Source organism: Lactuca serriola, chromosome 9, assembly GCF_051521515.1.
Source record: "Lactuca serriola cultivar US96UC23 chromosome 9, Lser_US96UC23_V15, whole genome shotgun sequence".
NCBI classification, from domain to species: domain Eukaryota; kingdom Viridiplantae; phylum Streptophyta; class Magnoliopsida; order Asterales; family Asteraceae; genus Lactuca; species Lactuca serriola.
In genome coordinates, this window is record NC_136416.1 from 63,871,441 (window position 1) to 63,882,786 (window position 11,346).

The 11,346-nt window shown below is 35.7% G+C and overlaps 3 protein-coding genes across 7 annotated transcripts; 1 reads left to right on the top strand and 2 right to left on the bottom strand.

Annotated features, from left to right (window-relative positions):
• Window positions 1-444: 444 nt before the first annotated feature.
• Window positions 445-2,919, bottom strand: LOC145073608 (histone acetyltransferase MCC1-like). Of its 5 annotated transcripts, none has more exons than XM_079020147.1 (7): window positions 2,669-2,919; window positions 2,224-2,329; window positions 1,937-2,123; window positions 1,544-1,688; window positions 1,335-1,434; window positions 1,014-1,242; window positions 445-921 (listed from the first exon to the last, which is right to left on the bottom strand). In XM_079020147.1, the coding sequence occupies exons 3-7, from the start codon at window positions 2,041-2,043 to the stop codon at window positions 729-731; spliced, it is 774 nt and encodes a 257-aa protein (XP_078876273.1). In that variant the 5' UTR covers window positions 2,044-2,123; window positions 2,224-2,329; window positions 2,669-2,919; the 3' UTR covers window positions 445-728. The 5 variants fall into 5 exon arrangements, with proteins under 5 accessions (XP_078876273.1, XP_078876272.1, XP_078876271.1 ...); XM_079020146.1 differs by lacking the exon at window positions 2,669-2,919 and adding an exon at window positions 2,424-2,662; XM_079020145.1 differs by having other exon boundaries at window positions 1,937-2,329.
• A 3,868-nt stretch (window positions 2,920-6,787) lies between these two features.
• BPA1 (binding partner of acd11 1) lies at window positions 6,788-8,958 on the top strand. The gene is made up of 5 exons (XM_079018690.1): window positions 6,788-6,913; window positions 7,653-7,756; window positions 7,850-7,925; window positions 8,013-8,108; window positions 8,199-8,958. Exons 1-5 carry the CDS (start codon window positions 6,893-6,895, stop codon window positions 8,724-8,726), a joined length of 825 nt encoding a protein of 274 aa, XP_078874816.1. The 5' UTR covers window positions 6,788-6,892; the 3' UTR covers window positions 8,727-8,958.
• Window positions 8,959-9,051: 93 nt separating this feature from the next.
• On the bottom strand, window positions 9,052-10,889 carry LOC145072288 (Peptidyl-tRNA hydrolase II (PTH2) family protein). The gene is made up of 8 exons (XM_079018691.1): window positions 10,755-10,889; window positions 10,087-10,383; window positions 9,949-10,007; window positions 9,792-9,851; window positions 9,648-9,717; window positions 9,482-9,551; window positions 9,368-9,394; window positions 9,052-9,273 (listed from the first exon to the last, which is right to left on the bottom strand). The coding sequence occupies exons 2-8, from the start codon at window positions 10,303-10,305 to the stop codon at window positions 9,224-9,226; spliced, it is 555 nt and encodes a 184-aa protein (XP_078874817.1). The 5' UTR covers window positions 10,306-10,383; window positions 10,755-10,889; the 3' UTR covers window positions 9,052-9,223.
• Between the last annotated feature and the right edge of the window lie 457 nt (window positions 10,890-11,346).

The following is an 11,346-nucleotide window of genomic DNA, read 5'->3' on the forward strand; positions in this document are numbered from 1 at the left end:
AAGGTTGAGGGTTCAAGTCTCATTGGAAACAAAAATACACTAAATATTGATAATATCATACCAAATATGATTCTTATCAAGGCTAGTGATTTTCTAGTGATGATTAAGCGGCTCATAATTACCGGAGTATTGATCCTCAAATAATATGATAAGAACATAGATGAAGTCATGAAGATGAGTGAGAGGGTTTAATATATTTCATGGATACACTCTTAGTTGGTGATATACCTTCTCTTTTTGGTCGCTTTTGTGATTAGCCCTTATATGTTTGTCCTCGTATTCCTTCATAATAAAGAAGCAAATATGTACACAGCTGAAGTGTACACAATGAGCAGAATAAAACCAGTCAAAAAAGTTGAATCATATGTAATAATCCAGCTTAACCAAGCTTATGTTAACAAGAATTTGTGTAATATACAAGCAACAAGACCTCCAAAAAAGATGTTTTATCAATATACTTATGTATTCTTTCATATTCCTCATCAAATCCATGAAACAAACATATAAAACCATGGTGAAATCACATATTCTCTTCTATCTCTTTACACTTAACAGTAGCTAGAAAACACCTCAAACCAAATTTTACAAACTCAATCCCCAATGTTCAGAATCAGAGGCCCTAACATTCAAGTCTTATTGTTCCGCTTCAAACCAAATTAAGATGATGAAAATGAAACAACACTATAAAAAGGACAAAGGGGTCAAACTCATGTGTTCTACAATTAAGTTTATACATGATCATTTTCAGGACCCTCTATTGATATGTTTCTCTTGTTTTGTTGTGTCATTGGTAAAAGGGTACCTTTGTCTCTATATTTGACTCTCTTTGGGCCAACATTCTTTTCACCCTTTTTCCATACTCTTGAAGACACCAACTTCAATCCTCTCCTCATGTATGTTACTAGAAGCGTAACAAGCTCTCTGCAGAGTCAACAAATAAACTAATCTTTATCTTTATCATCCTCACTGATTTGACTAAAATACCCTTTTTCACATGAAGAAATTTTACTTACAAGGGTGAACATGGAGATCGGCCACCATTCACATAATAAATGAACAAGTATGCATCATAATGTTGGCCATTGATAAAATAAAAGGAATTCAGCCTCCTTACACAAAGGAAGGACATTTTCTGATACAAATGGATTGCAGAATTGTTGTAAGAAATTACATGAAGGTAAACTGCTCTGCAATTTGGCATACTTGAACCATACTTGATCACCTCTCGAATCAGTGAAGTGGCTGAAATGTTTTGAAATAGCAATCTACTTTCAACCAGAATAATCATTCAAGAAAATTTGTCAAAGAAAAATGAAAAGCCTGTTTTTTTTTACCTATACCAAAATTTCTATAGGACTCTACCACTCCTAGAGTCAGAATATAAACTAGAGCCTGATCTGATCTTGATTTGTCATATCTCAGCATATCTTCTATCTACAATGCATAGAATGAGATTAGTTTCATTGTTTATATAACAAAGAACTTGGCATTATTGATTGCATTAAGAAGATAAAAGGTATTTTAGGTAGAATGAGAAAATCACCTCACTTTCTTTTGCCATAATGATTCTTGCAGTGACAAATCCAATAAGTTCATCACTTTCACCATTAGGACGATTTCGGTCAACTGCTCCCCAAGAAACTATATCGTGACCATGAACAACATTGTGGAAGAATTCAATTTCATACCTAAGGATAGATAGTCACAAAGAACTGATCTTGTTGAGAAAGTATTTATTATCTTTAATACAACCCTTTATGTAAAAGGGTTAATCACAAATACTGACAACAAACATTAACTCATTCAGTCGCCAAAGTTCTGATTGGGTCAATTAATATTGGCAGAACCCAATTACAAGTTTCATGATTGAATGAGTAAATTTCAAATAGTTTGTTGTCAGTATATGTCGTTTAAAAAAAGAAAGGGATCTTCTAACCTGATGGGAAACAGATCGCCATGGATTTTTACAAGAACATCTAGATCAGTGGGTTGTATAGGCCTGTAAGATATGGATGGATGGCGGGGTGCTCTCAAGTTCATCATTGAAAATACCCAATAAAAGTTTGATGTGTGACACCATTTATGTCACTCAACCAAAAGGGGCCATGCAGCAGTCATTGAAACTAGTAGATAACTTTCCATGTTAGCAATTTTGCAAAATCATGCATATTCAAAGACAAAACGGTGAACCACTAAGCGTTAAAATGGGAATTAGTTGCATACAAGAAGTAACTGGACTTGTAAGCGGAATCATATGATATCAATCTAGTTGAAAAATCCATGAAATTAATTAAGCTGAATAGCTGATCATGCCCCCAAGCAAGCACAGCTAACAAACAAAGCACTCTTCCATCAATCCTAAATGATATATAAACAAGAAAGTATGCATATAACAAGAAAATGATTCAAAAAGTAACAAATACCAAACACAATGAGCTGTGATCCTTGAGATTAGTTAGTGGTTATTGTTGGACATAAATGAGTAAAAGTTTGCCCCAATTGGCAAGTGTTGATGGCGGTTGGCGGAGATTATTGATGGGTGAAGGGGAAATCGAAATGGAAAGATTAAAAATCAAATCTTTAAGAAAGAAACCCAATCAAATGATCAAAAAACTAAAACTGAAAGTAACAATGATCAAGATCGAATTGAAAGTGTAAGGCGACTTACCACATCGTTAAGCGGCGAGATTAGGTCGAATTAAAGATGGTGTCGTCTTGTTTATAAGTAGAAAGGAGAAGGAAGGAGGAAGGGAGGGATCGGAGAAGATGGGAAATTGGAAAAGTTGGAAGAAAGGAATCTCGAATGTGAGGAACAGAAACAAGAACATGAACAGGAACAGGAACAGGAGAGAGTTCGGTCGGGTCAATGACTCGGTTTTTATAAAAATTAAGAAGGGAATCCCAAGACCCAATTTTTCATTGTTGAGTGGCAAGAGAATCCGTTTATATAATTATATTTCTTGTTTTTGATACGTGCAACTCATTAAATAAGTAATAAATACCCAAATAATCATTTAATAACCATCGTCAATGTAATAGTATTTCATTATATTACAATGTATATGTAATAGTATTTCATAATATTGTAATATAGTGTAAAGGATAATATGGTTTTAAGCTAAAGGGAATGGTGTTATGTCTTTAATTTTTGTTGTCACATATATCTCATGTGTTGCGTCCAAGTTCTCCAAGTTCTCGTGGCTTCGCGTCACTTTAGTAGTATGTAGAGTCTAGTCTGATGCTTGGTTTTAGGCTACAATAGAAAAGATATTAGAGCAATTCCCAACGTGACCTGAAACCTCTCCAAAGCTTAAGTAAGTATTTTTGTGAGATACATACGAGAACGGAAGGTAAAATCTTAAGTATAATCTATAAGGAAGTAATGATTATTTTTCACCTAGTTTGCTCATTAGACCTCGGTTTATCTATGAAATTTTTGGGGGGATCTTAGTTGGTTTTCAGACGAGAAAGTACATCAATACAAGTTGATATGCATTTATTGATGTGTCTTTTCCTTTGATTCTCATGTCTGCCAATCAAAGTGCCGAATCTTGAAGACAAGGGGTTGTTGTCTTGGTCCGTTTCGGTAGAAGACCATTGTGACAGGTCTTGGACACGAGTCAGCGAAGATATATGTCATTAAGCATCCTTAGTTTTAACTTAGGTGTTACCTAAGTTAAAAATATATATTGTCTCGTTCTCGTCTCCTTCCGTTCGGACAGTGAAATAAGAGTGTCTAAAGGGGCATTAACTTATTCCGAAGGCTAGTACGCTCGACGTACTCATAGCGTACGCCCAACGTACTCGGCTAGGGTCTAAAACCACCAATCTTCCGAAGGCCATAACTTCTTCGTTCTAAGTCCGATTTCAACGTTCTTTATATCCACGAAAAAAGGTAATGATGAACTCTACAATTCTATCAACTTTCCTTTGTCTTACAACTTCCCGAGCTTAAATCCAAAATTCATAAAAGGCTCGAACTATCACTTTACCGTTATACCTTTAGGCTTCAAAACGCGAATTGGATACTCGCTACCTATAACCTTCATTATCCACCATCCAAATAGGCCTAAACCTCTCCTTCCCAAAGCCTGGAGCCTTATGATACTTGATTCTCGGGCCACGACCCCGAATTATGGAACGATCCGTAACAGGGTGTTACACTCATAGCTCCATAATGGATAAAGTTTCCAACTTTATCCATTACGATGGTCTAAATAACTAAGATCTAGTCTTTAAGTCTCAAAGGGACTAAAAATACATCTTTCTCAACTTAATCCATTAAGTCCAAGTCTCCAACCTTCAGATCTGAATCAATATGATGTGTAGATGGATAAAGTTTCCAACTTTATCCATAACAAGGTCACAAACTTTAAAGATCTAAACTTTATGCACGAAAGTGACCAAAAAGTGACATATATGAAAATTAGCAAGATCTATGAAACTAATGAGCAAGTTTGAAGCTTTTACTCACAAAGGTCCAGAAATGATGTAATTTTGTTGGATCTATGCTTGAATCCTTCTTCCATACACTTTTCCACCACCTTGTTCTTCAAGATCCCACCTTCTAATGGAGAAATAAGCTCATAAATGATGTCAGTGCTCAAAATAATTCATAGGAGGAGAGAGTTTCGAGTTAGAGGCTCAACAGGGTGGAGGCTCATGATAGGAAGGAACCCCACAATCCTATTTAATTACTTTTAACTTAAAACATACCGAACTAAATTCCTTATTCCAAGAAAGAAGTCTGAAACACCCATTTTACCCTTTGACTCCAAAAACATAAAACAAGGGCTTGGATCATATAACCAATATTATCAACATCTAATAGGGTCTAAACCCTATTCCATTGAAGCCCAAGACCTTTACTTTATCCATTTATTGTCCACAATCACAAAATAAGAAACTTCTCAAAACAGGATATTACACTGCAATTCCTTCTTTTGATGTTACGTTTCCCCGCCTACTCTTTTCATCGGAGACATGTGTCGTGTTTGCAACGTGCACCTTTCTCAGATTAGCCCTAACGGATTTCGAAAGCTTATGTGTTTTCTTCTGTTGAGCAAATCTTTAGGGTTTGAACCAGATGTCAAAAATTTTCACTATATTTCTTGTACTACTTTAATTAGAGACTGGATAACCTTTTCTAGTAGACAGGTGGTCATGGACATCTGTCACGGTTTATCTGATTCCATCAAATATTAGAAACATGAGTTCTTCTTCGTGGATTTATCAGTCTTTCCGTTTCCCATGACATTAGGGAAAACCACTAAGCGTCCCTTATACCCCAGGCCTGAGATTTCATTTGAGAATATGGTCGTTTTCAGGCTTTATCTAATCGCGACATCAAGTGGAAGATCTGAAGGAAGTTTACCTAGGCATAACATATTTGATCCCTTATTAGGAGAGCCGAAAGAAAATGTCAGTCCTTGTATTCGAGGTTCAAGAGGTTCCCCTTATTTCGATATTGAGGCAATAGGTCTCACAAGTTGGCTTAAAGTTGAGGAAGATCCCCCTTGGGCTCCCAATTTTGAAAGTCATCAGACAACAAGCTCGTCGATAATCTAACCTTATTGACCTGATGTTTAATCATTAAATCTTCGATATATTCAAGGCACTAATCGAAATTCTCATACTCCATAAAATGCTAGAGTTATTCCAAAGTAAAAATCAAAAGCCCTAAAATCGGTTCCATATAGAACTAGTATGAACAAATATCAAATAATCTAACTTTATTGAACTGGAACCATCCGCAATAAGGCGAATAAAAAATCTGTTCAAGCTCAGATTTACCATTACATGGAAACGATACATCGGGGAAAAAAAAGTGAACCTTTTCACCTGGAGTTGGAATTCGGCGAGTGAAGTCAAAGGAAGAACCTAATAAAAATCAAAACCTAAAACGATAGTTGGTACTTTATCGGGGTGTGAGTGAAAAAGCATACTTGAGCTGATGATATCAAACTATGTAATCTAATCATAAGCCACAAAAGACGATAAACAATTAAATTGAACACTTTCGATTTATAGTGATGCCCGAAATCTATGATGTTGAGACCTTTTGGATTATCGGAAGGTTTATTAAATCTAACAGATGTGGTGGTAGAGCAGAAGAGTGCTAGAGAGAAAGAGGTATGGAAAAAGGCGAACGAAAAATCACCTTAGGATCAAATCAATTAAGCGGTGAAGGCCAGAAATCAGTGCAAGGAACATAACATGTGTGAGTAACTGGTAAGCAAACGTTATGGCAATGCAAATACAAGACCCAACTCCAAATAACAATTCTATAGAGAAAACCAAAAAGGGCTTCACATTTATCAATTTTGAAAAAGTAAAAGACTAATTCTATCAAATCCAAATATTTACTCGGGGGCTAGTCCTGAGAATGTTAATTTTCTCAACGGCTTAGGACGAACAAGAAAAAAAAGATCCTTATTGTTATTATAATTTTTTATTTTTAAATGAAAATATATAATAAAAAAATTAGGCCATATGCAGCTGTCCACTTTGCTTCCAACGCCCCCTATGTATTTACTATTTGCTAGATTTAATATATATAATAATATCGCAGGTGATATTTACAAAAATTAATTACTATTTTGATAAACTCTTTAATTTATAAAAATAATAAATAAAATTAGCCTTTTTCCATAAGACGTTAGTTATAAACAGGTCTATCCAACCCGTTATCAGATTACAAACGGATTCACCCAACCCGTTATCAGATTACAAACGGATCCATCCAACCCGTTATTATGTTACAAATAGATCTACTCGACCCGGAACCTAGTCTACAAAATCTGATTGCTATTACTGACACTGACATCAACCTCCTTCCGATAACCTCTTTTCCCCCAATAAACCACACCTCTATCATCATCACCGTCGTCACATGGCCGCTGAATCCATGTCGGTTAGTGCTTTCCTAATCTTTCTTCTCTTTCATTCATTTCCACACAAATTCATGTCTTTATTTGATAATTGATTCAATTTCTTGTTCTATGAATCAAGTGGTTTTGTTTATATTTGTTTCTTAATCAAGTGGTTTTGTTTCACTGTATCGTAGCTATTCAGCCTGGATCGTATGTAATCACAAGAATCTTATCTTCGCCACGCTTATTCTCCCGTTTCCGTGTCATATTTTCATATCCCCTCTTCATGTTCTGGGATTCATCCATTTTATTAAGCAGAGGGTCTTTTCTGTACTCGAATGAAAGTGCTCTTGTTGGACGAGTAATAGATGATAGTTTTCAAGAGTACAGAGTTTATGTTGTTCATGGCTATAACTTCATAAATACCATACAAAAAACCAATATCCAGATAGCCATTTTTATCATAGTTTATGTGCTTTTACAAGTAGGGTTCCCTTCAGTGCTTTAACAAAACTGTAATCAACTGTAGGAATTTGATGCCACATGGCCTTAGTTTCATATGGAACCAAACATACTGATGCTATTTGAATGCTCATGTATCATTGATTCATTGCTCTGTTGATCTTCATTTTCTATTTAGATCAGTGGAAAAGCTTCTATACATGCCTATGCATAAAACAACTATGTCAATTTGAGTATATTGCATCAGCCATGTAAACAGTTCTATTCTTTATTTTATTTTTGCATCATGTCGATTGGAGTCTATTGTTATCTTGATAGGTAAGAACTGTGAAGGTTATCAATGTTTCCTTAAGTGCTTCCGAGCAAGACATCAAGGAATTCTTTTCGTTTTCTGGTGATATTGAATATATTGAGATGAAAAGGTTATTTCCCACTTTCTTAGGGTTTTTAAACGTAGGTTTTTCTTTTTCTATAAATTATTCTAAAGAAAATCCATGTCATAAACACCATTTCAGTGAGAATGAGCGAGCTCAAAATGCATTCGTCACTTTCAAGGAGCCTCAAGGTGCAGAGACTGCAGTTCTACTCTCGGTATATACAAATCTTGATTATCTTGTACACAATTCTTCACAATTTATAAGAGTACACTCTTCCACCTTCTGGTTTTGATGATTTCAGGGAGCAACTATAGTTGACCAATCTGTTACCATTGTTCTTGCACCAGAGTACACTCTCCCTCCTTTTACAACTACACTTTCAGATCAACAAAACACCGTATGTTCTTTTTGTTATTTTATCATCAAGAATGCGTGTAAATGCTTTGTTATATTATCTGATATTGATATAATGTGGTTCATAATTTAGGCAACAGGGGGGCAAGGTGTGGGAGCTGCTGAATCTGCTGTTCAAAAAGCAGAAGATGTTGTGAGCAGTATGTTGGCAAAAGGTTTCATACTAGGAAAAGATGCAGTAAACAAAGCCAAATTGTTTGATGAGAAAGTCCAGTTTACATCAACAGCTGCAGCAAAAGCAGCTACAATAGATCAGAAGATTGGTCTAACTGAGAAAATCAACCTGGGGACAACATTAGTGAATGAGAAAGTGAAAGAGATGGATCAGAAGTTTCAGGTGTCTGAAAAGACAAAAACGGCCTTTGCGACTGCAGAGCAGACTGTAAGTGTTGCGGGATCTGCCCTTATGAAGAACCGGTATGTGCTGACTGGGACCGCCTGGGTCACCGGAGCTTTCAGCAGGGTGACGAAAGCCGCCGGAGAAGTGGGACAGAAGACCATGGAGAAGGTGGCGGTGGAAGAACAGGCGGCTGGAATGGGAACCACCAGGACTACTCATCAAGAACCACCGCCTACTTCTACACACCCTGCTACTAGTTGAACAAGAGCACCACATGATCAGGTCTTGTTGCTTCAGTCAAGTGTTAGGCTGTAGATTATGCAGGATTTATGGATTTTATTATTATGAATTTTCTGTTTTTTTTTTTCATGGTTTTATTGGTTTAGGAGTTGGTATATGGAAAAAAACACAAGTAGTTGCTTGATATGTTTAATCGTATAATTTGTTTACATTTTTATATTTTAGCAATATATGTTGTATAAATAATCCTCCACCATTCTAGCAATCAATTCTACTTTCAAGTGTAAAATAATGCATTCAAAATTGTAAGATAATTAATTCATGCTAAACATGATATGACAACAAATTGTGCTAAATGGAGGTTTTCCTTATCATCATCATCATCATCATCTTCATTAGTATGACATGCTTTTAAAGGATAGAAAAGGTAAAAAAAGTTAACAGATTTGCAAATCATTTTCTTCAAAAGTAAGTTGGCATTGAAGCTTCAGCCCACTTGTTTGTTTACATTATCTTGCTTACAGAAGCTTCAATCCACCGGTTACATCATCAACCATATCTGCTGGTCCTGCATGTGTATATTATGCACACTTGAAGATCAGTTTTTTTTTAAATGAATTGCTAAGGAAATAAGAACAAACATGAAAGGAAGATGAACTTACCAAGAACAGCCATCACTGTCCTTGAATCTGGAAAAAAAATGAAGGAAATCAGAATTCTATCTAGAAAGAAAATGCAGGAAATGTTATATACTACTAAAAGACGAGGAAGCTGACTTGGTGCTATCTGTGTTCGCCCTGCATCAATGACGATATGAGTTGGTATAGCCATTGATTTTGCTTTTTCCTGCAAAACAAAAGAGTTCCATATATACATATAAGAAGATGATGCCTAGAAATCAACATACAAACAAGATCTTGACTCATAGCAATAAAACTTAACCTGTAAAACCAGCATATCATCTTCACTTTCGATTTTCACCACTACTTTAACCTGCCCACACATCTCCCACCTGCATATTTGCATAAAGTAAACCTACCATAATCGACACTCAAGAACACTTTCAGAAAAGGTTTACAGAAGTACCTGTTTAAAGCTTTAGGTGCCCGATGAAGAATCTTCTTGTAGAGTCCCAAAGTTGCATGGCTGCAAACCACCATAATTATATCTCAAGAAAGATAACAACCATATAATATATCATTTTACAGAGGCTTTATAGTTCCACCATTGAAGTAATAGATACCTGCACTGAGCAGCAATCTTCCCTTTACCCATCTTTAGGTCATTTCTTACAACCAACACCTGTACAAAACAAGAAATTTCCACATTATAGCTTGTAACATAAGTATATATTGTTAACATGTTACATAAAGAAGCTTACCATCTTAAAATCTTCAATAATCTCAGCCAGCTTTTCAATCTCAAGGGGTGGTTTGCCTTTGCCTTTGCCTTTAGTCTGGCCTTTTATGCTTCCATCTAAAATTTCAGCTGCCTTGGATAAAAGAAATTTGCGACCAGGTTTTCGTGCACCAATGAAGAATCCCAAAGCAAGGCAGCCTGCTCCAACCAAGATAGCGCTGATCCATGTTACAGCCATCATATTCGAATCCAAATCAACACCTTTCACTCAAATCCCAATTGATGAAAGCCAAATTCTGACACCCAATTATATGAGAACCTACAAGGAGCATTGGTGAGTTTACTTGAATGTGCAGATCGATAAACAGATGTGGTTTCTGCTTAATGTTTTCTACACATGACAATGAAATCGAAATAATACTTGATAGCTTGAAAGGCAGTTACAAAATACAAATACCGCATGTATCAATGGCATCTGCCCAAAATCTATCCACCTCAATCATGTAACAGGATTTCTACTAATTTCTAAACAATTTGAAAATGAAACCGAAATAATACTTGATAGCTTGAAATCAAGCGTATTGAAGGGCTTCCGAATCAAATCGAAAAAAAAAATGGATTATTGTTTAAATTTACTAGAAACTGTTGAAAGGAGATTAATGCGTAATTAATAAGGATGGAAAGAAGTACCAGTAACTTGATACTACACAAAACAGCATTGGCAAAGTGATCGATCGGGACGATGAGCTCAGTTGGGCATGCCGGCGGCGCCCCTCGACGCCTCTAGTTCGCTGCCTCTTTTTGGGTTTTTTTTTGGTCTTTTCAATCTTAACATAGTTGAACTTTCTATTTGTATAAGAAAATATACATTGAATTACAAAAATGGTCCCTGTAGTACCTAAGCAATACTTTGTGTAAGGGGTGTTCATAAGTATCCGTATCCGAAATTGTGATCCGAAATATCCAAAATCCGTATCCAAATATCCAAAATTTCGGATATCCGTGTTTTCGGATTCGGATACGGATAGTGATTTTGTAACTTTTGGGATATTTCGGATATCCGATATCCGATATACCAAATCTTTTTTTTTTCTTATTATATTTACTATTTTAATATGCAAAAGTGGAAAGTAGTAATATATAGTCTCGAGTTTGATTGTTAACATTCGATCGAAAGTGTTATGCTGATGAATTTAGTAACTTATTTTCACTAATATTTTGTTTTATGTTTTCTTATGCCAAAACTATGGAGATTTTTTGATGAAATATGTTCATCTTCGTC